The 26,373-nt window shown below is 38.7% G+C and overlaps 2 protein-coding genes across 4 annotated transcripts; both read left to right on the top strand.

Moving 5' to 3' along the window:
* Nucleotides 1-444: 444 nt before the first annotated feature.
* LOC115010302 (probable E3 ubiquitin-protein ligase HERC4) lies at nt 445-12,861 on the top strand. 2 transcript variants are annotated; one of them, XM_029434852.1, is made up of 23 exons: nt 451-802; nt 1,013-1,124; nt 1,269-1,345; nt 3,461-3,682; nt 3,765-3,856; nt 4,535-4,665; nt 4,830-4,954; nt 5,046-5,122; nt 5,208-5,323; nt 5,812-5,871; nt 6,165-6,270; nt 6,476-6,674; nt 7,324-7,472; nt 7,604-7,720; nt 9,226-9,324; nt 9,544-9,678; nt 9,799-9,948; nt 10,147-10,313; nt 10,447-10,510; nt 10,641-10,711; nt 11,585-11,768; nt 11,914-12,022; nt 12,393-12,861. In XM_029434852.1, exons 1-23 carry the CDS (start codon nt 580-582, stop codon nt 12,608-12,610), a joined length of 3,003 nt encoding a protein of 1,000 aa, XP_029290712.1. In that variant the 5' UTR covers nt 451-579; the 3' UTR covers nt 12,611-12,861. The 2 variants fall into 2 exon arrangements, with proteins under 2 accessions (XP_029290713.1, XP_029290712.1); XM_029434853.1 differs by lacking the exons at nt 11,585-11,768; nt 11,914-12,022; nt 12,393-12,861 and adding an exon at nt 10,949-11,563 and having other exon boundaries at nt 445-802; nt 10,641-10,726.
* Nucleotides 12,862-14,075: 1,214 nt separating this feature from the next.
* LOC115010308 (probable E3 ubiquitin-protein ligase HERC3) lies at nt 14,076-26,306 on the top strand. Of its 2 annotated transcripts, XM_029434860.1 has the most exons (23): nt 14,076-14,347; nt 14,447-14,558; nt 14,703-14,779; nt 15,726-15,947; nt 16,039-16,130; nt 17,040-17,170; nt 17,537-17,661; nt 18,109-18,185; nt 18,316-18,425; nt 18,562-18,621; nt 18,703-18,808; nt 18,900-19,095; nt 19,726-19,874; nt 20,152-20,268; nt 20,405-20,488; nt 20,920-21,072; nt 21,179-21,319; nt 21,474-21,643; nt 22,161-22,221; nt 22,334-22,404; nt 22,504-22,687; nt 22,881-22,977; nt 24,979-26,306. In XM_029434860.1, the coding sequence occupies exons 1-23, from the start codon at nt 14,131-14,133 to the stop codon at nt 25,197-25,199; spliced, it is 2,973 nt and encodes a 990-aa protein (XP_029290720.1). In that variant the 5' UTR covers nt 14,076-14,130; the 3' UTR covers nt 25,200-26,306. The 2 variants fall into 2 exon arrangements, with proteins under 2 accessions (XP_029290720.1, XP_029290721.1); XM_029434861.1 differs by lacking the exon at nt 22,881-22,977 and having other exon boundaries at nt 24,979-25,117.
* The last annotated feature ends 67 nt before the right edge of the window (nt 26,307-26,373 follow it).

The raw sequence follows: 26,373 nt of genomic DNA on the forward strand, positions 1-26,373 counted from the left end.
TTTTTCCTATAGTCTGTGGTTGTTTTGCTCCTTTTTATAGCCATTTTGTGTCTCTTTGTTGTCGTTTTATGTTTCTTAGTGGTCATTTTGAGTCTCTTCCTTGTTGGTATAAGCCTACCTGTCTCTTTGACTGACATGTTGTTGTAGGTAAGGCCAGGAGGGCCCCTGTCACTTTGGACCCCCCGACCTGTGCCCCGTGATTATCGCTCCCTTTCCCCAAAACGCAACACCGATCTGCACATTCAACCGTAACGAACCGTTCCGCTTTAATGCTGTAGACTATGACCCAAAGCAACTCTTTTATAAATAACGAATAACTGTTTAAATATTGCGAGATGAATGAAAAAAGTAGCCTACCGACTCAAACAGCCAGTCGCAGTTTCACTTTCATTTCTCTTGTTTAAATGTAACACACCCCTGACTCGTCGTGTCAGCGTGACAAGGCGTGTTGTGGTTTCGTTTCATCCTGCTGTTCATGTCCAGGTTTAGGTTTTGTTTTCCGTTGCTCACAGCAGAGTTTAAGTTTCATGTCTGAGTCCTAGAGATCAGCAGTCGGTCGTGCAGAGGCACTGTGACAACATGTTTTCATGGGGAGAGGACAGTCAGCGGGGCTTCCGTCTAAAACATGGCTCATGTATCAACAGTCCGGCAACAGCTGATGGTCGGCATGTGAACCTCGGCTATCACGTCACAGATCTGTCTGCAGCTCACAACGTGCTCGCTTTCGTCAAAAGCAATGGCAACTCGTTCATCATTCGCACAAATGAGAGCAAAGATGGGACAAGAGTCAGAGGAAAACAGAGTGAGTCTTATGTTCTGTTTATACCTGTATTTATTCATGTATATCAAGTTAACTCAACCTCTTACTTACACAGCTCTTGTAGTTTTATTTGCAGTAAAGATAACATATATATATATATATATATATATATATATATATATATATATATATATATATATATATAAAAGCAGCTGCATCACTTACAACTGCTGTGCTCCTGTGTTGTGTCAGAGTTTGTGAAGTGTAAGGAGAAGATCAAGGCAGTGAGTTGTGGTGATGATATGGTCACACTGCTGTCTGAGAGAGGACAAGTTCTCTGTGTGGACACGACTCTCATTCCAAGGTAAGGAGCAGCTCAGGTCATGCTGTCAATCAGCGTCCTGACTCCAGATATTTAGAAAGTGACTCACACAATATTATAAGTGGATTCATGCTCGTCAGCTGTGATAACTAAGTGTGTGTCCTTTTCTGTTTCTTGTGCTCTCAGGCCCCTGAAAGCTTTGTGTAACATAGCAGTTTCTCAGGTTGCTTGTGGGAGCCAGCATTCAGTCGCCCTGACCACAGGTACAGTAAAGTGTACAGTACTACTACTACTACACTCAGTGGCGGGCCGAGCATTTCACACCTAGGCCTTCAGTGATGTCCTACACAGTCCTACCTGAATTATTCCACCTCTTAATACCATCATTATGACGACCAAATCGATCTCTTGTCCTCCTTCAGCCATTGTGGGTTGAAAAAAACCAGCTTGTAGAAATCTAAATTAGCTTGTTCAAGTTCAGTTTGCTAGCTCTGCGTAGCTCTGCGTAGCTCTGCCTAGCTCTGCCTAGCTCTGCGTAGCTCTGCCTCTCAATAGTGCGTATCCAATCAAAAGACGTGGACGTGCTGACGTTATCGTACGCCTGCTAGCTGGCCCTGGTGTCGCCAACTCGAAATCTGATTGGTTAACGCCACAGTTTTGTCTCCGTTCACTTTAAGCTACAGGCGCCCTCACTGTTGATTCTGAAGGCCTAAGGGCAGATCTCTTGGACCCTGGCAACACATGATGGCTGAAATATGATTGGATAAAAGCTCTAACATAAAGGCCAGACCTCCAAATCTCGATCTGAGGCTGGAAGCAGCGCAACCAAGAGGAAAGCTATGAAATGAAGAGAATAGACTATGGGGAATAATTTAATACATATTTGTGGAAAAATATATTAAAATTAAATGTATATTCTGATGATGTTTAGGCCAGCAGAGAAGGCCTTGCTGGCCCTGACGGCCCACCACTGACTACTACTACTACTACTACTACTACTACTACTACTACTACTACTACTACTACTACTACTACTACTATTTCTACTACTACTACTACTACTACTACTACTACTACTACTACTAGCTGAATAAGTGGTACTACTGGAATCCAGACGTGCAGATAGTTTTGGTTTTATGTGCCAAGGTTTCGAGATACGTATGTCTGAGCTTCCTGCCTCCAACCCAAAACAATGGGGATGAATACAACTTTAGGTGTGGTGCTCAGAGTATTAAACAATTACAAAGGTGGATTATCCAGAGTTAAATATATATTGTTTTTGGAAAGAGATGTTCTATGTAATTATCTTTTTGTTTTCATTTAAAAGGACACTTTTCATGTTTCAAGCTTTGTGTGTGTACCTTTAAAAGTTTATTAAGATCCACAGGACTAGCTCATTGGCTATTAAGTCATTAGCAAAAGAAAATGTTGTTTGTATTTCTCTTGTATCCATATGCAACCAGCATTCAGTGCATATGAATAAATGCATTGCAATATTCAGTAGTGGATGAAGTACTCAAATATTTTACTTCAGTAAAAAAAACTAGTGTGAAAATACTCTGTTACAAGTAAAAGTCCTGCCTTTAAAATATTACTTAATCTTTGTGTGGTCTTAACATTCTGTATATTCCCTTTGTAATGTATTACAAGTATGGGAATTACAACACACTATAATCCTTGCAACAACAAAGTGATCAGCAATTATGAAGTATTAGGATACTTGATCTTAAAAATGGACCAGTTCCTATTACTTCACAGAGGAAAAGTGTGCTTAGTGTGTTCACAGCACCTTTCAGTGTTCAAGGAATATAGTACTTGGCGCCACTATCAGATTTATTATTGCGAAAAATACAAGAATTGACAAGAACAACCGAAAACAGAGAAGATAAACGACTTGTTGGCAGGTTTGAGGAAACAGCCATCTCCAGCTGTTCATCGTCTGTTTTGTAAAGGGATTGTTTGTTAATTACGGAGGTTTTCAGAGTGTACTTGTGTGAGTGTACACCTTTACACTAAAAGAAAGGGAAACTTTTGGAGGTGTTGTTATTTATAGGTTATTATGCAATGCTTTCACTGGTCTGGGCTGTACGTGGGCCGTGAAATAAAATGAGTTTGACACCCATGGACTAAAGCTTTGAGATAAATGTAGTGGAGTAAAAAGTACAATATACTGTACAATACAGTTATACAGTACATAAGTAAATGTACTTAGTTACATTCTACCACTGAACAAACTAGATATTGTAAATCTTTAACTTTTGTGTTGAATAAAGTATACTATACACCCCCAGCAGTGACTAGATGTCAGGAAGGTTACAGCAGAGAACAGTATTGTAGGATGCTCTTCTGAGAACACAGTCATGTTGATTCCTCCACAGATGGTCAGGTGTATACATGGGGCCAGGGCTCCAGGGGCCAGCTGGGTCTGGGGAAGTGTAAGCCCAACATCGATTCTCCCCAACACCTCCGATCTCTGTCAGCGATCCCCCTGGTCCAGGTGGCTGCAGGGGGAGAGCAGAGCTTCGCCCTCTCTGTCTCCGGAGCTGTGTTCGGCTGGGGCAGAAATGAGTGTGGACAGCTCGGGCTGGGAGACACAACAGGTACTTGTAGCAACAAGTTAGATTTCTATTTGCTTCACTACAATTTATATTCATCTTGACTCATCTTAATTTCTTCCTGTAGACAGGCGTACACCAACTCTTGTTCATTGTCTGAACATGAAGAAAACTGTTCACATTTCCTGTGGAAAGGACCACACTGCAGTGTTGACAAAGGTTGGATTCCTGATTTGTACTCAATCGCATTCTATCACCTAGACAATATTAACAAAAAAACAAGAAAATTCAGATTTATTCACCAAATAAAACCCATAATGTATTCAAATGGAATCGGTTTAAATGGTTCTGGGAGCCAAATAATTGTTTAAAGATAATTATTCTAGCCTTTAGCCTATATTAGTGATAGGACGGATGGACTGGACTTAACCTTGGTACATCCTCCTACTCTACCAAGTGAGCTATCTGGGCACCTTAGATACATTTGTAAAGGAGCCAGCTTCCTGCTTCAGCCAAAAACAATGCTGATGATCAGTGAGAAGGAACCAAAACAGTAATATTTCAGGCCGTAAAAACTAAAAATGTTCGTAGTCTCCATAGAGCGGAGAGGAACTGCAGACTCATATGATAATGTTCTGTGGGTGGATCACTGTGAGCGACACCTTTCACGTACAAATCTTTGGATCCGGGGTTAAATGAATCTACTTAAATGGAAAAGATTAGATTTACACTGGGTTTTATAGTCAAATTGGAAACCATATTACATTTAATAATAGATTGCTTTGATGAAGAAAAAACAACAGATGATAACTTCTTAGATTCTCACAGTTGTATAAACACAGTAACAATATATAATAAGTGGGACTTTAAACTATTGTTTTGTGGTTGCTTCCTCAGGATAGTGCAGTGTTTACATTTGGTTCTGGTAAATACGGACAGCTTGGGCACAACTCATTCAGCGATGAACTACGACCTCGGCTTGTTGCAGAGCTCTGGGGGGCAAAGGTCATCAAGACTGCTTGTGGACGGTACTGTACATCCCCTTTTTATGCAATCATTCAATCACTACAGAATTTCACGTGATCAACAATTGCAAGATGCCTGGAAGCAATTCCAATGAAAACCTTTTTTTAAAGTCGCCAATTAAAGTGTATAATTAAGTCTCTGATAATTCCATCTCTAATATACTCAGCCATCACACATTAGTGTTGACCGACTCCAAGAGGGTCTACTCCTTTGGGTGTGGAGAGCAGGGGCAGCTGGGACATGGAGAGGAGAGTCATCCGTCAGTGCCGCTACCTGTTCAACTGCCACAGGGTAACTACAGTTCTGTAATAAGTGAATTAAATAATGTAAATGCAATGAATGATAACACAAAGGCGATTACTCTTTTATTCTATTCTTACAGACCCCACTGATGATCCAAAGATTAGAAACATCTTTGCAGGAGGAAACTGTACGTTTGCAACGTGCCCGTCTGATGAGGTACCAATGCAAATACATACAGTACAGACCACGATGGTCGGGGCTTTAATGATGTGAACATCCACTCAACTTGTTCCTTTCGCAGGACGTTCATGAGGGGGCAAACACTGACACTGTCAACAAAGTAACAAAGTCCCTTGATGACATGATTGACAAATGGACGGCTGAATGTGACTCAAAGTCATGGAAAAAGATAAAACTGTAAGTATATTGCAGTTTTCAATATATAATTAGTTGAGGTGACCCAGAATCAACAGTCAAATCAAATCATGTGGTTGTAATAGAAAAAAGGGTGATTCCATTCTGGCTATATGGGGGTGCTGAATGTCTGATCTTACGTAGATTTGCTTGGTTTTTCCCAATAAATCATGATATATTGCTTTTTGTGGGTAGAAATATCAGCCTAATACTGTTATTAAAAATTTGAAAAACGATTGTCAAGGATCTCAGCCAAAGATTTGGTTGTTTGTACTATTTTTCTATAGATAAATAAAGCTTAAGCAGTCGACAATAGGCAAGACTTGACCAATCAGATGCGACGATGTACATTCTTAGTCAGGGGCACCCTAAACATTACTTTGTTGAATAGCCTGATGTTTTATGACTGTGATGATTGAAATGATTCATTTGGATCCAAAGCTACAAACACTGTTTCCTGCACTGGACTAAAACATGTACAATCTTCACAGGGAAATTCACAGGATGTTTTCCTCTGCATCCTGTGTGAATACAAGCTTCCTTGAGCAAAGGTAAACACAGTATCTCTGTGCATGATCATCACTTCTTTTAATCTGAGGAATTATAACATCACCAATTGGTTTATGACCAAATACCTGCAATAGTAAACTAACTAAACTAAGAAGTTGATTACGATAAACATTATTCCTGCTAAACCTCAGTGTGTTAGCATTGTCTTTGTGAGCATGTTAGCATGTTAGCATGTTGATGTTAGCCTTTATCTCAAAGCACCTCTGTGCGTAAGTACAGCCTCATTGATGTATGGTATGGATGTTAGCATTGTCTTTTTTCTTTATGTTTATAGCAATGATAAACATTTCCAGACTTCAACAAAGTACTCTGGCCTGAACTTGTCATTTGCGCGACATGCTTTCAAAAAACTGGTACAAAAGGACAATGTTTTTGCAGAGGTACGTATGTAACTCAAATGTATGTAATGCGTATGAAGGGTTTTGTCTTCTCAAAGTGATCTACTTTCAAGATGTACAGTATGTGTTGCTTTTAAAAATGGCATGGTGAGATTACTCTAAAACTTGTTTATAATAAGCCTGCAAACTTGTCTGAGGCATTTAAGTACGACCAAATAGTCCTGATATTTCCTTTTCAAACCAACAGGTTGAGGCTGCTGTCCTGCACTTGGTACCCTCCCTTGATGAGAAGCCAGTGGGAGTGGAGGGGTTGAGGATCTTTCTGCTTCTTAATGAGCTTCTGCATGCGATCCAGACACACAAACAGGAACGAACAAGCATAAAGCTCGCTGAGGCGGTCGCTGCTGCTGTTATAAACTTGTCTGCTGACAGCCTCCAGGTCATAGGTACTGTCACCACCACACATGTAACGTCAGCAAAATATCATTTTTATCTTATTGTTTTTGATAATACATTGAAGTTATAGTCCTTCATGAAATCAGACACGTATTTGATACTATTTATTGTCTGCAAATGTTCTGCAAAAGTCAATGTATTGAGTAATCACCTCTCTATAGAGCAGATTTGATTGGTAGTGGTGCAGTCCATGCTGGATTCAGATCGGCTCCCTAAGCATGACGGAATCACAGTAAACGATGCATGCATATAAAGTTGAACTATTTTATCTCATTGATAAGAGCCTCACTCTTCTCAGTTCGCTGTGTCAGAGCTGTGTTAAGTTACCGCCTATGCAAATAGCATATTGCAATTATTATTGACTAATATCTCCATAAAACAATGCGACTTTGTTTGGCTGCACTATAAACAGATACACCGGCTACTTTTTGGTTGTATTTCCGACAAAGTAGCTGCAACGAGTGTTATTAAAACACACGTGCGGTAACCATGGTAACCACGCGTGTCCCCAAATCAACCCGGACCGAAACTTCAAGGATTATAAATTAAATACGTTTTATGGTATGTCCTTGACATCTGCTCAGTTGTTAAATGCTCACTGACATTAATGTCTTCAACTCTCCATGTTGTCTCCTTCAGCGGACTGGTGGGCCTCACAGCCATCCTCCACCATGGTGAAACATGTCAAGGTGTGGAAGCAGGCCCTCTCAGTGATCCTGTCCTATCAGCCTGTTCCTCGCAACTCAGGAGTCAGAAACCTGCTGCGAGTCCTCCAGTATATGTACAACGTTAGTATCAGCTATAGGCTGTATTTTCTAGGAATGTCACACAGCATAACCCTCAACCAGGAATCCTAATCTTTATTCAGGTTTTTACTTGTTGAATTTTTCACCTGATTAATGTAAGTCTTGTTTTGTAGGCCAACAGCAGGACTGCAGAACCTCAACGGATGCCAGAAAGCGATTTCTATTTGTTGATTGACAAAGACTTTCTTATTGAGGATCTGCATCTTTGGCGTTTACGGTCACAATACAAGGTAAAAAAGCAAAGAAAAGTGCACTCAGCAGAGTGCAGTACTCATGTGTGTCCTCAACGATCACCGGACGGGACTACATTAGTCTTGAGTCCTGTTTTAAATAAACACTACTGTTTGTTTGAATTAAGACACACCACACTTGTCTTACCCTTGGTGTGCAAATCAATATAATAAATAAAGTTTTCTAAAATGTTATCAACTTTATTTAACTGAATTTATTGAAAAATTTAGCTTATTAACATGAATACTATGTAATATATGTTTTAACTCACCTATAATGTGAACAGTGTTGCACTCAGTGGGAGCAGTGATGCTTTGGACTGAAGGATGCTGCAGGTCAGGAGTAAGTTCGGTGTTTGAGATATGAAGAACATCACAGAGATGCTGTCGCTCATTTGGGTTCTCAATCTGCTTTTGTTCAGCGTTCACAGAACATGTTTGCTCACATATTTGAGTGGGGAAGTGCGCAACATTGAAGTTGCGTAGTTGTGTCTCAAAGAGACGGAGCTTCACACAGAATGCTTTCATGTGTGCAGTCAGCTCTTGTTCAGTGTTGAGATGACCAGTAAGATCAACTAAAAATGCCAGGTCTGCCAAACATGGAGGGTCTCTCAGCTCATGAAGAGTTCGGTCCTTCTCTTTAAAAAACAGGTCGATTTCTGATCTCAGGGAATAAAACCGCTGCAGCACGGAGCCGAGACTCAGCCAGCGCACATCAGAACGGTGGAGTGCGTCCCCGTATTCAGCATCGACATCAGACAGGAAAGCTTTACATTCTCTGTGGTAAAGTCCTCGTGCTCGAATTATGTTGTGCCCTTTAGACTCCTAAGACCAAGCAGCTCCTCCGTAACACAAAAGTTATCGCCAACTCCCCGCAAAGAAAATGAACAGCTGTGTGGTGTCTGTCGCATCTGTGCTCTCATCACATCGAGTAAACATCTAAAGCACAAGCTTTATCTGACATGTGATGTTTTAAGTTAGCTGACAAGTCCAAACTGTGTTTCTGTGTTAGAACTAAGAAGTACAAAACATTCAAGCGCAAGTTTCTATCTGGGCCATATTCTATTATACTTTTAGAATTAGCTGCGGGCCGCGGGCCGCAGTTTGGACACTCCTGGTCTAAACTGAAGCAGTTGTTGAACACTTCTGGCCCCTACCGGCCGGTTAAGATCAATGACGCTAGAAAACCAATAACAAAGTGTTTGAATTACTGTAACCAATAGTCCTTAAGCATAGTCATAAATGAGCACAAAGAAATAATACGTAGGCCTGATGGGTCCACTATTATGCAAAATTGGTTGTACACAGACAAACCACACATGCATGCACACACTCAAACACACACACACACACACACACACACACACACACACACACACACACACACACACACACACACACACACACACGCGTCTAAACACAATCTCCTCAGGTTTACGTGTGGCAGAGATAAAAACATCTTTAATGGTTGTCATGTAGCACCTGTATGTTTTCTTCCCTTTCAGAATGTGCATCATCAGCCACTTATCCTTTGTAGCTTTCCAGCTGTGATGGATCTGGAGTCAAAGAAATTTGTTTTTGACTTGAATGCTAATTGCACCAAGGTAAGTGAAGCCTTGAACTGTGCCTCATGAGAACTAGCTTTTACACACAACACTGTCAGGGTCAAGAAATCGCCCTGAAATCCTGTTTTTTCAGTGTGTATCTTTGCAATATGATAAAATATGTTCTCCATGTCAGAAACACTGAGGTTAGCTGTGAGTTACACAACACACAAATGGTAAATTAAGCTATGAGAAATTAAATCTTGAACTTTTTTCCAGTTGGAAGCAGTGGATTTCTTTTGGGAATTTGATGTCCAGTTTTTTGAAGTAGAAGTGAAGCGAGCATCGGTTTTGAAAGACGCCTTTGAACATCTGGCTTCTGCTGATCACAGTGACTACAAGTATCCACTCATGGTAAACATGTAGTTTTGCTCTGACCAAAGTCACACTTAAATGCTTGCATTATTGTATTGTTACTCTTGTATAAGCTACTGTACCAGGAGGAAAACCTATGTTTTCCCTTTTGTCTTCCAGGTTGATTTTGATGAAACCTACACCGTGAACGACGATATCAGCTTATCAAGGAAAGACTTTTTTTACGAAGTGTTTCACGAGATGGTGTCAGCTGAAACTGGGATGTTCATATACAATGACTCCGAAACACTGGCATGGTTCCCATCCAGAGTAAGATTTCAGATCCTCATAAAGGAAAATTATGTTTTAACAATGGACTCAGAAATCACTGTATTAGATGCGTTCCCTTCTGATGGTAATACGTAATGAAAAGGTTTTCAATGCAGATCAGGTCCTACCTCAGAAATAATTAACATCCTATTTTTCTTCTATTTTTTGGATATAAATTGTCTCTTCCATCAACACCAGGCAACCCAGGAGGACCAGAGGTACTTCCACTTTGGGGTTCTGTGTGGATTGGCTTTGTACAACCAGTGCATCATACACTTACCCTTCCCACTGGCTCTGTTCAAGAAGCTGCTCGGTGCAAAGCCTTCACTGGAGGATATGATGGAATTCAGCCCAAGTCTCGGAAAGTAAGGGGAAATAATGTTTCTTTAAATCACACAAATGTTTGGTTTCAGTTGCTGATTTCTGGTCAGAACATACTGTAAGCATTCTACAGAATCTTTGATATCTTAAATAATATTCCTTTTATTGTGTTTCAAGGCGTCTGCAGAACATCCTGGACTACACAGATGATGTCATAGAAATTCTCTACATGGATTTTTCAGTATGTGTTTTACAGATGGTCAATAACTTATCTCATTTATCCTCTTTCTAATATCCAGCTGACACAATCTATTATCATTTCCCAAAGCAGTGATATCACTATGTTCTTCTTTCTTATAACTGATGAACAGATCAACTGGGATGGGACAGATGTTGAACTTGATCCTGAAAATCCTGGAAAGCCAATGACAGGTCAAAATAAGTAAGGGCCATGAAACCATTTTGTGATTTTCTTGTGTGTTTTGTTTGACAATTATTCAAAGAGAACATTAAATCAGCATTAATAAATTAGTACACAATACTTTGTAACCAACATACACTTACATACATTATGTTGTATACAAAAGCTGGGGTAAGTGTCACAATCACTCTGAGTTAGCAGACGCCAAAGAAAGTATAAGGCTAACACTATAGAGAACTATTAAATGTAGTCACTAACTTTGTCTGTCTGCCACACATTTGGTTTATCAGAGTGAAGTTGTAAGCCAGAAAACAAAAACAATAAGCTAAAAGATGCCATAAAGCTCTGTAGAGCTGAGAGGAACGGTCTTGGTGATAATTATTTGTGGTTTTTTTCAACAATACACAAATACAGTGAAAAATGTGAATGTGTGGAACGCCAGACCGACGTGGACCCTCATTTGTAGTATAAATGGAAATGCAAGCACAATGCGGAAAGTATGTACCAGTCTTTATCATCATTAAGATGAAGAAAATGATGCAACAAATCCTCCTCAAAGCAATCCTTTAGGGTAACAACACTTCTACTAGCAGTAGAGTTGACAGAAGGATATAATTGTGCATCATTTGCATATAAATGAAAAGATATCTTATGTCTACTTATTATGTAGCCGGCGGGGAGGGGCATTAAAGGGGAAAAGAATGAGGCCCATAATTGATCCTTGCGGTATACCACAAGTACATTTTATAGACGAGGAAATTAAGCTACCACAGTTCCACAGGAAATGCCTGTCGAAGATATAGGATTTCAATCATGCTTGAAATAAAGTCTATCACAGCAGTACATGATTTGACAGACTTTTTTGTTGACTTGAAACTTTAATCTGCTGAACAGGAAGCAGTTTGTGGATGCCTACGTGAGTCATGCCTTCAACAAATCAGTGGAGGGTGTGTTTCAGGAGTTCAAGCGGGGCTTCTTCCAGGTGTGTGACCAGGATCTGGTGAAGCTCTTCCAACCAAAGGAGCTGCAGGAAGTGCTGGTGGGCAAAAGCTTCCATGACTGGGCAAAGCTGAAACAGGTACAGTCCAAATCAAGAGCTCCTCGTGGTCTAGTTTTCTCTCTAACTGATTTGTCCCATCCTCGTGTGCTTGATTTGAATACTGCAAATGATTGGAACAGTCTATATAATAAGTCATTGTAACAGTTTCTTTCACTGTCATCAGGCCACAGGTTATGAGGGGGAGTACAATACCACCCCACCACACCCCACCATACAGATGTTTTGGGAGGTTTTTGATGATCTAACTGAGGATCAGAAGAAAGCTTTCCTTTGTAAGTATTGTACCTGATTTTAACATATAAAAACAATGACAAATGATATCGCAAATGTGCTATGAAGACAACTAATCATTGGAATTTAGTTAAGTTGATTATCAATATTGTTTTTTCACCAAGAGATATTTCAAAGGTAGATGGTTCATGAAAGTTTTTACATTTACTTTTCTGTACACTTGGTATCTGGTAAGGTTTTTGTAGAATAATGCGCTTGCACAGATTTATTACCAGCAACGGTGGTTGCTTGGAGTCAATAAAACAACAGTTGTAGTTAGCATGAGCAGTAATAACATTATGTCTCAACACCTCAAGTAAGGGCAATGCAAAGCTTGACACTAAGGATGATTACCACTTTTCTCTGCACTAGGGTTTGTGACTGGATTTGAAAGGGTCCCTATTCTAGACATGGAAAAGATCAAGATGACAGTCACAGTTCAAAATGTCCCGGACGGCTCCTACGACCAGTACCACCCTGAGACACATACATGTTTCTCAGTCCTGGAGCTGCCCTTATACTCAACCAAGGAGATCATGCACACCAGGCTGACCGAGGTTCTGAGCAGCAATAAAAGAATCTTCAAGTGATGTTGGGACACTGCTGTCTCTGTTCTGAACAGAGGACAACACATTGTAACAGAGCACTTTATAAATGGCTGACTAAGGAGTAGCCTTTGTAGCTACTGCTAGTGTACCTGTGTATTAGCAAACAAATTATTTTTGATTATGATGATGTGTGTGGTGGGTGTATATCAAAATCCTCATAGTAAAAACAGTGATATAGTGTCACTGTGTGTGTGTGTGTGTGTGTGTGTGTGTGTGTGTGTGTGTGTGTGTGTGTGTGTCTTACAAAGAAAGTAAATGTTTAAATACTCCTCTATACTGTAGAACAGGGGTCTTCAACGTTTTTCAGGCCAACGACCCCCAAACTGGTGTAGCATGGAGCAGGGACCCCCTACTTCAAACGAAGGAGGGGTGCTGTCGGAGATCTGTGCGACAGGGGGTATTTTTTTGCTATATCTACAAACAACTTTGCGACCACCCTGCAGTACCTCCGCGGACCCCCTGTGCTCTAGAGACTGTGCATGTTTTGTTATACTTATCAAAACATTTTAATGATAGAAAATATTTGTTACATGTAACATTTTCGTGTTGGTGCAATAAAAATAATACATTCTTCTATGCTTCTCAGCTGTGGGATATCTTCTAAAACTCAACACACTGTAGATATACTGCGAAACACTGCACTGTGAAGGTAGTGTATTTCTCCTGCAGCATCTCCCCTAATATAATATTATATTGTAAATTGAAGTTAAATAATGCGCCATATGAGCCACTTGAAACCGCGCTTCTCAAAGAGCCCTTTTTCCCCTCCAGTCCATTTATTTTCAACGATAAAACTATAAAGTTATCCCTTTTTATACTCATGGTTTTTGAGTTTTCACTCCCTTACCTTTTTTCGTTTTTCTAACTTTCATATGAATTTGTTGTATGAGTAAAATAATTGATTATTATTGATTATTTTGAAAATTTAAAAGTAAAAATATTAATAAGTTAATTTGCCAAGGACAATGTTCATTTGAACTAATTACTGGGAATAATATCATTTATTTATTGGCCAAGCAGATTTGGAACTACGAGAAAAAAATTATCAAAACATGTTTAAATACTATAAAATGTCGATGTTTTTCCTCAGTATCTGGTAAACAGAAACCCCCTCTCTGGAAGGGGTGTTCAGCTCTTTCCAGCTGGAACAATATGACTGTATTGGGCTGGATCTTGAGGTACTAAGATATTTGTAATAATAATAGTTGAAGTTACATTATCACCACCAGTGTTTAGTTCAAATCCACATCTAGTGCCAGCTTGTTGATCAAATACTGCGTTCATGCATACACAGAATGTATCAACTGCAGTTTCACTTTCGTTTCACTTTGACCTCTTAAGTTACAAAGCTCCGCCTGCCCCTGACTCACTGGGCGTGTGATTTTCGCTTCGTCATAGTTTTATGTTTTGTAAGTTTCGTTTTCCGTTGCTCGTTTCGTTTCTGACTGACAGAGCTGAGTTATAAAACGCAGCTGTCTGTACTCCGGAGACACTTAACCAATATGTTTTCATGGGGAGAGGACCCTCAGCAGGGTTTCCGGTTGAGAGATGGTTCAAATATCTCAACAGGGGATGGGGTTCACTTTTTAAACCTCAGTTTTCACATCACTGACCTGTCAGCTGGTAACAGCGTGATCGCCTTCAACAAAAGTAATGGAGATGCATCCACCATTCGCACTCATGAGAGCAAAGATGGAAGAAGAGTCAGAGGAAAACAGAGTGAGTTATGAGTTATGTTCCTTCTTATTAAGGAAGTCTTATTTGCAGTAATAATGACATTGACATATAACCACCTGCTGTGCTCCTGTGTTGTGTCAGAGTTTGTGAAGTGTAAGGAGAAGATCAAGGCAGTGAGTTGTGGTGATGATATGGTCACACTGCTGTCTGAGAGAGGACAAGTTCTCTGTGTGGACACGACTCTCATTCCAAGGTAAGGAGCAGCTCAGGTCATGCTGTCAATCAGCGTCCTGACTCCAGATATTTAGAAAGTGACTCACACAATATTATAAGTGGATTCATGCTCGTCAGCTGTGATAACTAAGTGTGTGTCCTTTTCTGTTTCTTGTGCTCTCAGGCCCCTGAAAGCTTTGTGTAGCATAGCAGTTTCTCAGGTTGCTTGTGGGAGCCAGCATTCAGTCGCCCTGACCACAGGTACAGTAAACTGCTGCAAATGTACAAGTTGAAAGCTAGAGTCTATTGGCTCCTACAACACTCTTAATGGGTCTAGAATCAAAAACAGATCATTCAAAAAACAATCCTAGTATACATGACAGTAAAAGGCAATACATCAATCCATTTCACCCACATACTACCAGTGCTGTAGTAAAGACCTGTAGCTGTCTACCCTCTAACATTCAGCTGATCACTGCATCCAAGTGTGTACCCCATAACTGCATTTTGTAAACTCTTTGTTGTCTTGACTTGGTAGAAAAATACACCTCAGCCAGTGTTGTGTCAGAGTTGATTCAAAGTCCAATAGTGGCTGGGATGAAGGCAAGGTACAGCTTGGAAAATAACTTTGATCATTTAAAAATGATGTCATAATGCAGACTGTCCAACAGAGAGCGCTCCAACATTACTGTGGCAGTTCTCAACATGTCAATGCTATAGTGTCATCAACACTATAGCGCCTTGAGAATGCTTTTAGCTTTGAAAGGCGCTTTATAAATACAATTTATTATTATTATTATTATTATTATTATTATTATTATTATTATTATTAACACAGGGGATAAGCACTTAGAGTCAGTAAGGTCAAATACAGCTGGTGTCAAGAAATATAATAACCACTACACTAATGGTTAAAACTATAAACCTACACAAAAAAATTAGTAATACCAATATAAGCCACCATCTGTTCTAAACAGACATATTACAAACTCTAACAAAAGGAAAGAAATTTCATTTTGTAACAAAAACAGCTAACTATATTATATATATATATACTTTATATACTGTTTACTTTTAGTTTTTTTTGTTCATGTGCAATATTTATTATGCCTGCTATGTTCTATATATAATATATTGTTTGCTCCTATGATTTGTACATTTTTGTAGATGTAATCTTAATTTATATCATAAAATCGGCTGATTACAGATGGTCAGGTGTATACATGGGGCCAAGGCTCCAGGGGCCAGCTGGGTCTGGGGAAGTGTAAGCCCGACACCAATTCTCCCCAAAACCTCCGATCTCTGTCGGCGATCCCCCTGGTCCAGGTGGCTGCAGGGGGAGAGCAGAGCTTCGCCCTCTCTGTCTCCGGAGCTGTGTTCGGCTGGGGCAGAAATGAGTGTGGACAGCTCGGGCTGGGAGACACAACGGGTTAAAAATGTTTTATTATATATCGTACATTAATTAAAATATATACTGTTTCTGTTACATGTAAACCTGAATGTTAATTTCTCTTCTATAGACAGACGTACTCCGACTCCTGTCCATTACCTGAACATGAAGAAAACGGTTCACGTTTCCTGTGGAAAGGACCACACTGCAGTGTTGACAAAGGTTGGACAAAGTTACCACATTTTATTGCTTGTATAAAAATGTTTAAGAGCAAACAGTTCTCACTTACTCTACAAATGACACTGAAATGATGGAAATGATCTCTTGTTACCTGCCTCACCAATGGAGCCCACACACTCAGAGAACATACTGTGGTCATTTTACTCCTTTTTTTATTGGTGCAAAGGGCATAACACAAAACAGGTAGAGACATACAATAACAGAACAGACAAAACAAAGCACAACAAACAAACAAGCACTCAAAAAGTAAAGAAATGGATTTAACAATATTGTTATTATAAATATAAAACCAGTTGTTGTTACTAAGGGTGGTTGTGTATGGCACACGTGTGTGTATGAGTGTGAGTATATTTGTAACTGAGAAAAGACAAGAGAGATGTAAGACTGAGAAAACAATAATAAAAAATACATAATAATATTCATAATAATAGTAATACAAATAATATATATAATAATAATAATAATTAATAACAATAATAATAACAAATACATATATATATTACTTTCTTTTTTAACAAGTTAGCACCTGCAGTCCCCCTCCATGGCCCTCCGGGGGTACTGGGGCTCTGACGGGGGTCGTCTTGGCTGGGCCTGCAAGCTACTCATTTCAAATTTGACTTGTGAGCTCACTCCACAAGCACAGGATGTATCTGCTGTGGAGGTCTAACTGAACTCCCTGATGAAAATATCCATTTAGGGGTTAAAGCACTGACCACATCAGGCATGGGTGGATTATCCAGAGCAATTCTGTGCAAAATTGATCATTATTACAAGCCAATCAGACATCAGTCATTAATATTTGAAGATTATTTATTGTACACAGACACCGATATGCAAATAAGTAACAATAAACAATACATGAGACTGATGGTTATCTGGTTGCTTCCTCAGGATGGTGCAGTGTTTACATTTGGTTCTGGTAAATACGGACAGCTTGGGCACAACTCATTCAGCGATGAACTACGACCTCGGCTTGTTGCAGAGCTCTGGGGGACAAAGGTCATCAAGACTGCTTGTGGACGGTACAGTACAACTATACATTTGAACTCTTACACAATTATTCTGAGCCAGTTCAGCTCATCACCAATGCAGTTCCACCATGGTTTGATTATTTATTACATCTTCCAATTGTGACACAGTTAAAAAAGATTAATTTAGCAATAATCCAAAATAGGAGAAATCCCTTTGGCTTTTTGTCAAATGATCCAGCGTGATGCTAACTTCCGGGTTGGCCTACATATATAATATGTAATCCTACAGCACTCAGCAGAGATTATTACTAGCTATAGCCTGGTGAAAGAGAGGCGTGGTGGCCACAAAACGCCAGAAAAAGCATCTTTGTTGACACTAAAATATATATAAACAAATGGTATTGTTTTCTCAATCAGACATCACACATTAGTGTTGACCGACTCCAAGAGGGTCTACTCCTTTGGGTGTGGAGAGCAGGGGCAGCTGGGACATGGAGAGGAGAGTCATCCGTCAGTGCCGCTACCTGTTCAACTGCCACAGGGTAACTACAGTTCTGTAATAAGTGAATTGTTTGCAGGCAGAAAAGTAAAATATATTTATAGCATTATGTCTTAGGCTTTTTCCTAAAATCTTTTACTTAAAATGTTGCTCCCGTGTGACGGCATTATCTGCTTTCCTTTGGTAAAGGATGGTCCAGTGCTCCGTATGCTAAAGGAGTTTAGAGAATTCGACCAGCTCTTATCATGGCCGCCACTTAATACGTCTGAGTAATTTCACTCTGTTAGAAAACTTCCTAAGCAGAAAAGACTATTTGACCGCAGCCAAGGAGAGTGACAGTAGTCGAGACGTGAAGGGACAAGAGGTCGGACTGAATGTCCACTACATCACATTACATTACTGTATGGCACTGTTTCCTGGGTAGAGGAAACAGTGCCATACAGTCAACTTATTTCAAGGAGAGATAACTTTTCTTCTATTATTCTTCCAGACACCATTAATGGTTCTATGATTAGAAACATCTACGCAGGAGGAAACTGTTCGTTTGCAACGTGCGCGCCTGTTCAGGTACCAACACAGATACATACAGTACAGACCATAGTATTGGGAGGTTTCATAATACCTTTACCCAAATGATTTATACATGTTGAGTAATTTTTTTAAACCAAACATAAACGCTTACTTGTTTCTTTCATAGGAAGCTCATGAAGAGTCAAACACTGACCCAGTAACCCAGGATTCAATTGATGACATGATTGACAAATGGGTCTCTAAATGTGATCCAACATCATGGAAAAAGACAAAACAGTAAGTTTATATATTATATGACTTATTTTTTTAAATAGTGCAGTGTTTTGTGTAGGGATATAAGAAGTTATTGATACACTTCCCTTTTAACACTGTAATCTCAATGTTATTGACTAACCACATGAAACCCTCACAGGGAAATCCACAGGACCTTTTCCTCTGCATCCTGTATGAATCAAACCTTCCTTGACCAAAGGTAAACACCATCTGTGCATGATCTTCACTTCTTCCTAATATGTGAATTACATTACATTACATTCACCTTTTGTCTTCATAGCAAAGATAAACATTTCCAGACCTCACCAAAGTACTCTGGCTTGAACTTGTCACTTGTGCAACGTGCTTTCGAGAAACTGGGGAAGAACGATGATGTTTTGACAAAGGTATAAAAATGTGAAACGTGACTATGTATGTTTACTTTCAAAAGCTTTTAGTAATACTCTACTCAGTTATTACTTTATATTTCTTCAACAGGTTGAAGCTGCTGTCCTGCACTTGCTTCCTTCACTTGATAAGAAGCCAGTGGGCGTGGAGGGATTGAGAATCTTCCTGCTTCTCAATGATCTCCTGCACGTGATCCAGAGACATAAACTGCGATCGAGCACAAACCTCGCTGAGGCGGTCGCTGCTGCCATACAAAGACTCTCTGCTGAAAGTCTCCAGGTCATAGGTACTGTGAGCGTTCACTGTTTGAATGGTGTGTCCTTGTATACAAGTATTTTAAAGTAAATGTTGTGTTATTCTATTTATTAATGTCCCTCCTTGTTATATTGGCCAGCTGGCCTATCAGAGCTCCTGCTGCTGTTGTGCGGACAGAACTAGGTGGCACACTGCTGAGACATGTTTACATCAAAGATATAAGTCCATAAATTAAGTTGGTTGTAAAATAGAAATTGTAAAGGTTAAAGCAGGAAACAAATGTAAATTGTAAAATGATGACACATTAACAAATGGAATAACAAAAAGTTAATATTAAAACCATGTTTTTAAATGATCTTAGGTAATCAATAAACGATGTAATCATTATTATAACATTATTATTAACACATTTTTTCTTGTAATTTATTTTTAAACTTTGAATTCTTTAGGACTTGAATTACTATGTAAATACAAAAGTATTTCATCATTTATAATATTTTTGCATTGCATTTATTTATTGGTTGATTATAATTACTAGTAAGACTAATAAAGTCTGAAAATGATTAATAATTATTCTGGTGACTCCAGACTTATCTGTAACATCTGTTCAGTTGTGAAATGTTTACTGACATTAATTATATCTCCATGTTGTCTTCTTCAGTGGACTGGTGGGCCTCACAGCCATCCTCCACCATGGTGAAACATGTCAAGGTGTGGAAGCAGGCCCTCTCAGTGATCCTGTCCTATCAGCCTGTTCCTCGCAACTCAGGAGTCAGAAACCTGCTGCGAGTCCTCCAGTATATGTACAACGTTAGTATCAGCTGTTATGGCCTTTCCGTAAAATCTTATGTCTGTTGTTGTTGTTGTTTTGTTGTTGTCCTGCATTTTAGCGCCTTGAGATTGCTTTTAGCTTTGAAAGGTGCTTTATAAATACAATTTATTATTATTATTATTATTATTATTATTATTATTATTATTATTATTATTATTATTATTATTATTATTATTATTATTATATTTTTCCTGTGAATTATTGACTACCATTCTTTCACCTAATTAACTCAACCTAAATATACCTATTTTAAAGGCCAACAGCAGAATTGCAGGACGTAAGAGACTCCCAGAAAAAACGTTTGGTTTGGAGGTCGGCCAACAATTTCTTCAAGAAGATCTGCAGCTTTGGCGTTCCATGTCAAAAATCAAGGTAAAAAACAATTTACAAAAAACTAATTTGAATGCTTCTCAGGATGGCATTCAAGTAATTCCTTCCTTCTCTCTGAAATATGTGCTCATCAAGTTCACATCTTGATAAGTAAATGACTGATATGCTCTTTTTTCAGCCACTTATCATTTGCAACTTCCCATTTGTGATGAATCTGAAATCGAAGAAAATGGCGTTTGACATGAATGCTACATGCACTATGGTAACTTGAGCCTCATAGGAACTAAACAAACAATATCGTCAACTGTTATCAGTTATCAGTGTGTGTTACCGATGTATAGTTTGTTTTATTGTTGAGAATTCTGTGTCCTATCCTTAACAGTGTGGCAACATTTCTAAACTGACAACTTGACAAGCAGCACTAATCAATATTTGTGTTTAAACAATGAATCAAATAACAATGTGTAAAGTGAAAGGGGTCACTTGTAGTGGCAAACACACAGATCACCTCAATCTGCTGAAGCTCTCAGCTCTGCAGAAACTGTAAGCGTCTTTTAGCTACAGATTGTTACGCTGTCCCCAAGTGGTCAAGAAATAAATGCAGCTTTAAATAATACAGTGAAATCCATTACATTACATCATATAAAAATGTAATTAAGATACATTAAAATGACATTTTGAATTGTATTGTAGAAAGAACAACAGGCAAAGATGAATTGGTGTTTGGGATGGGCTTTTGAGCCAAATCAATTTTTTGAACTGAAGCTGAAGCGAGCGTCACTTTTGGAAGGCACCTTCGAACAACTGGCTGCTGCTCAACACAGTGCCTTCAAGAAGCCACTTGTGGTAAATATATTGGCTAGTTCTGACCTGTTGATTAAAGCATAGCTGGTTCTTATCTAGCTGTAATTATATGTCGACCTCACAGGAAGCATTATAACTTGTCTCTCAGGTCTATTTTGATGAGGACCCAAAGATCACAGATGTCTACAAAAGAGACCTTTTTCACCACTTGTTTCATGAAATGGTGTCAACTAAATCTGAGATGTTCACGTTCAACACCCCCAAAAGGCTGGCATGGTTTTCCTCCACAGTAAGTCCTCCTACAGACATACATAGACTCAGGCTTCACTTTATGTAATGGATTTCCTGCTAATGATGATAGGCAACAATGGAAAAATATGTCAACATAAATTCAAATAATCTCCTCTCAGAGATTTTGATTTGTTCTACTTGTATTAATACAGGCGACAGAGCAGGACAAGACAAACTCCTTCCTGTTTGGGTTTCTGTGTGGATTGGCCTTGTACAACCAGTGCATCATACACTTACCATTCCCGCTGGCTCTGTTCAAGAAGCTGCTGGATGTAGAGCCGACACTGGAGGATATGATGGAATTCAACCCAAGTGTTGGAAAGTCAGTATTTATCTAAATTTAGTAATACAAATTTGTTGTTTTACAGCAATATTACGCAAATGTGTATTTTTACGATTTACAGTTTGCAATTCACTTAAATAGCGCTATCGTTAATATGGACTGCACACGTGCCTTTGTTTCACATCAAAAGCTAGCAAGGAGAAGACTTTGCTAACACTGCGAAACATCAAGCAAGTGCAACAACACAATAATAATGCATTTTATTTATAAGATCACTTTTCATTTGAATAAATAAAACTCAAAGTGCTACAAAAACTCAAAACACAAGACATAGCAAGCCAGCTGATATTACTAACTATGGTCCAATAGAAGGCAGCTCAACGTCTGACCTGCAGCCTTTTATTTCCTGAAGCTGTTGTCAACGACTAAAAGCCCTATTACAAGTCAGTGTAGCATCAATGTGATTTTGATCACAATATATTGTAATGGCTGTGTACTAAGCTAGTAAACATGTATTTCAATATAACTCAGTTGTGTGTTGTACTTGTTTTTTAAGGATTCTGCAGTATGTCTTGGACTATGAAGATGACGAAGAAGACCTGCACATGAGTTTTTTGGTTGGTGTTTTACTCAGATTGCCAGTAATGTGTCTCATTTCTCTTTCTTACAGTATTCCAAATGTTTTACATTGATATCACTAACCTCCTCACTTTCATAATTGATTACCAGATTAACTGGGATGGGATAGATGTTGACCTTGATCCCCAAAATCCTGAAAAGCCAGTGACAGGTCAAAATAAGTAAGACTTTAAATTTGAAGTTATGTATGTGACCTGCACCCAGATCAGCTCTGTCTCAGAGAAATGTTTGTTGACTTGAAACTTTAATGTGGTAAACAGGAAGGCGTTTGTGGATGCCTACGTGAGTCATGCCTTCAACACATCAGTGGAGGGTGTGTTTCAGGAGTTCAAGCGGGGCTTCTTCCAGGTGTGTGACCAGGATTTGGTGAAGCAGTTTCGGCCAGAGGAGCTGCAGGGAGTGCTGGTGGGCCAAGATGTCTATGACTGGGAAAAACTGAAAAAGGTACTGTTCCAAACACACTCTTGTTTTCTTGTTGCCACTGCAACTGATTTACAAGGTTTTAGCGCCTTGAGATTGCTTTTAGCTTTGAAAGGCGCTTTACAAATAAAATGTATTATTATTATTATTACATCTTCACATGCTTGATTTTACTGAATCAAATTATGTAACTTTTCTTTCTGTTACCCTAAATTAGAACACAGTGTGGGAATGTAGTCTTGGCTTCCGCACCATGCCTATGTTTTGGGAGGTTTTTGATGAACTGACTGAAGACCAGAGGAAAGATTTCCTTCGTAAGTATTACAAAGTACCTAATGCAATTATAATCTAATGTTAGCATCTTTGTATTGTGGAAGCCAAACAAGTAATACGTGCACCATTGAAAAAGATATACTTAGTATGTCAAATGTACAAATAATGAACCTAAACAGAACTGAGAGTCATTATCATCCAGGCCATTTGGCAGACACATAAACACACACTGTATCTCATAAAGTATTAGATTTAGTTTAATAATACCCCCGCCAGTATCATACTGCTGTTTTGTCATTTAGTCACGTAAGCTCCTCACTATAGATATTGATGGCTAAATCTCTGTCTGATGTTGTAGGCTGTGTGTTTCGACACACTAACTATTTCATTATGGTCAGATTAAGGATATACAGTGATTATTGCAGCTGTCATGTAAATACCTTAACAGGAATAGCTTAGTCCACTTACAGAAAGACATAAGGTCATCTTTCAAATAACCACCTAGTATTTGGTTTACTGATTCATTTGAGTCTTTTAATTCTGCAGAGCAGTGTTTCATTTCACAAACAACATCATGGTTAATTGTGGTGGGGGGGTAAAAAAAAGGGCAACAGGAAAACATATTTCATGTCACAATTAACATGTCATTATACAGTAGAGCCCAACCATTAAGCACGATATGTCACGCTGGGAAACAACTCAAAACGCTTATACTGGACGATTCTGCAAAACTTCACATTAAGTTCAAAGTTTTTAATTATTTATTGATTGTATTCCTGCCTCGGTCCATTACTGTTCTCCCTCTACATGCTACCACTGGGGGACATCATTAGAGAACACAATGTGTGCTTCCATAGCTACGCGGATGACACACAGCTGTACATCTCTGCTGAACCAAATGATACTACAGCTATTAACTCCATCACCACCTTCTGTCACCATCTGTCAGCAATAAATAAATGGATGAGCAATAATTTCTTCAAATTAAATGAGAACAAAACTAAAATCCTACTAGTAGGTCCTGTAACAAAAAGAGAGATGATGCTGAATAACATGGGGAAACTTACTCCTGAAGTTACAAGTCTTGGTGTTATCATAGACTCAGATCTAAGCTTTAAATCCCACATAAACAAGGTGACAAAAACATCATTCTTCCACCTTAGAAATATAGCTAAAATCAGACAATTTATAAATCAAAAGGATGCTGAAAAACTAATCCATGCTTTTATCTCAAGCCGACTCGATTACTGTAATGCACTCTTTACCGGCCTCCCAAAAAAAAACAACGGAGAGACTTCAGCTCATCCAAAACGCTGCAGCGAGGCTGCTGACTAGGACCAAGAGGAGAGACCACATCAGTCCAATGTTAGCTACTGGCTTCTAGTAACTTTTAGAATTGATTTTAAGGTCCTCCTTCTTGTATGCAAAGCCCTAAACGGAACCTCACCAAGTTACACTACCAACTTTCTAATCAACTATGTGCCCCCAAGAACATTGCGATCATCCACTACTGGTTTATTAAATGTAATATTATTATTCCTACAATATACTGTATGTGCATGGCATCTAGTTGATAAAAAAAATACACAGTTGATAAAAACGTTGATAAAAAAAAGCCAACTTTGGTTGTAGGTTGAGACGGGATGCAATTTCAGGTGTGAAAATCGGACATGCTAGAAGCTCATCCACCACCCTAACTCTTCCACAGCCAGGTTCGGCTGCTGGGGGGACCCGGGGAAAAAATTAGCCGTTGCTCCTCCATTAAGAAATTAAGAAATATGCACCAATCAATTAATATCCTGACAGTCTGCAACACAGGGCATCAAGATCAGGTAACAGGGCCCGCCCTAAGATCCCTATCATGTCAGTTGATATACTGTAGGTATTATTATTATTGTTAATTATCACCCATCCATTCAAATAAATAACTAAAGGAACTACTATAGCCGCAATTACTAAACAGATGATGTTGATGCACACAGATGGTAACACACAAAAATGAACCTAAAGATCCCTACTTTCCCTCCACGTGTGTTCTTCAGGGTTCCTGACTGGTTTTAGGAGGGCTCCTATTCTTGGCATGGACCAGGTCCAGATGAAGGTTCAACTTAAGCAACTCCAGAGCGGTCAGCACTACGATCAGCTCTTCCCTGAGTCTTTGACATGTCACTCTATTCTGTACCTGCCCTTATACTCATCTAAGCAGATCATGCGAGACAGGCTGACAAATGCCCTGATGAAAGAGAGAGGATTCTTGATGTGATTCACAGCTGCAGGACAGGAGCGTACACTGTATCTGTGCTGGGAACAGGTGGCCCTGGTTTTTATTTTATCACCTTTCCTGTGCTACCTCAGAATTAAAACAAAGTCACTGCATGCATGCACTTGACTTTACATTGTAAGAGTGTACTTTAAAAAGTGTGACCAAAGAGTTGCATTTGCAGCCATTCTTCCTTAGCAACACTACGGTGTGGCAGAATAACAGAAGGCACTTTACAATTTAATGTGTTATTATTTCTTATAAAACATGCAATATTTTAACTGATTATTTTTAGCTATTTATGTTTACATCATGAGTTTTACATCTCATCTCAAACAAAGTCTAATTTTTAAGTGATCTATTCTTTTCTCAGAGAAAGTTAAAATAAAGTAAAAGTAGTTTATTTGCCAGTTTGTTGGATACACCTTACTAAATGTAATACAACACTATAATAAATGTTATCTTTGTGAAGATTAATAATGTTCTGGCTGATTATGTTTCAGTGAGGTGTCAGTTAAACTGTCTCGTAAATTCATTTGTGTTTCCAGTTTTTGGTTTTGTTAAATTGCAAATATATAGAGAGTAAATTGAGTTGAAAAAAAAAAGTACGGGTCTTATATTATTATTATTATTATTATTATTATTATTATTATTATTATTATTAATAATAATATTCAATGTTTTTGGAAATTTAAGTTGCACTTCATTCCTGCAGGGGACCATTGTTTTGTTGTTATATTTTGTTTGTACCTCATATCATGGTCCATAAACAACATGAACCCTAAAACATACAATTTTCTCATGTGAAACTTGAATTTGAAAATGTCTGAATAAAATATGTTTGTATTACTCTATTACTATTACTCTAATTTGTGAGAAATCTGCAAGGTGTGCCTTGGGCTTCCATTGCCTGCATCAGTTTGAAGGTTTTTCTTTAGACCAGTTTTCAAACTGTTCATACTGTGTAAAAGAACAGTGTTCAAGTCAGTTAAACGGTATAAAAAGGTACAAGTAAAATATATTTTTTAGTGGTGTACTTCATTTTATTTTAGTTAATGTATGACCTGTGAACAAGTGGGCATTTTTTTAAATAAACTCATTTAAGTGTAATTTTTTTCTGGCATGTGACTTCTCTGTATTATATTTTTGTTATAATTTTGTATCACATCCCTAACCA

The sequence above is a fragment of the Cottoperca gobio genome, chromosome 6 (genome assembly GCF_900634415.1).
Source record: "Cottoperca gobio chromosome 6, fCotGob3.1, whole genome shotgun sequence".
Taxonomy (NCBI): Eukaryota; Metazoa; Chordata; class Actinopteri; order Perciformes; family Bovichtidae; genus Cottoperca; species Cottoperca gobio.

Excerpts from the sequence above, each read along its gene's own strand:
- LOC115010302 (XM_029434852.1), top strand. The coding sequence starts at position 580 with ATGTTTTCATGGGGAGAGGACAGTCAGCGGGGCTTCCGTCTAAAACAT. Across the intron at positions 4,955-5,045 it reads ACCTGTTCAACTGCCACAGG|ACCCCACTGATGATCCAAAG; the intron begins GTAACTACAGTT and ends CTATTCTTACAG. Across the intron at positions 11,769-11,913 it reads ACTGGGCAAAGCTGAAACAG|GCCACAGGTTATGAGGGGGA; the intron begins GTACAGTCCAAA and ends CACTGTCATCAG.
- LOC115010308 (XM_029434860.1), top strand. The coding sequence starts at position 14,131 with ATGTTTTCATGGGGAGAGGACCCTCAGCAGGGTTTCCGGTTGAGAGAT. Across the intron at positions 19,875-20,151 it reads TCCTCCAGTATATGTACAAC|GCCAACAGCAGAATTGCAGG; the intron begins GTTAGTATCAGC and ends CCTATTTTAAAG. Across the intron at positions 22,405-22,503 it reads CCAGTGACAGGTCAAAATAA|GAAGGCGTTTGTGGATGCCT; the intron begins GTAAGACTTTAA and ends TGTGGTAAACAG.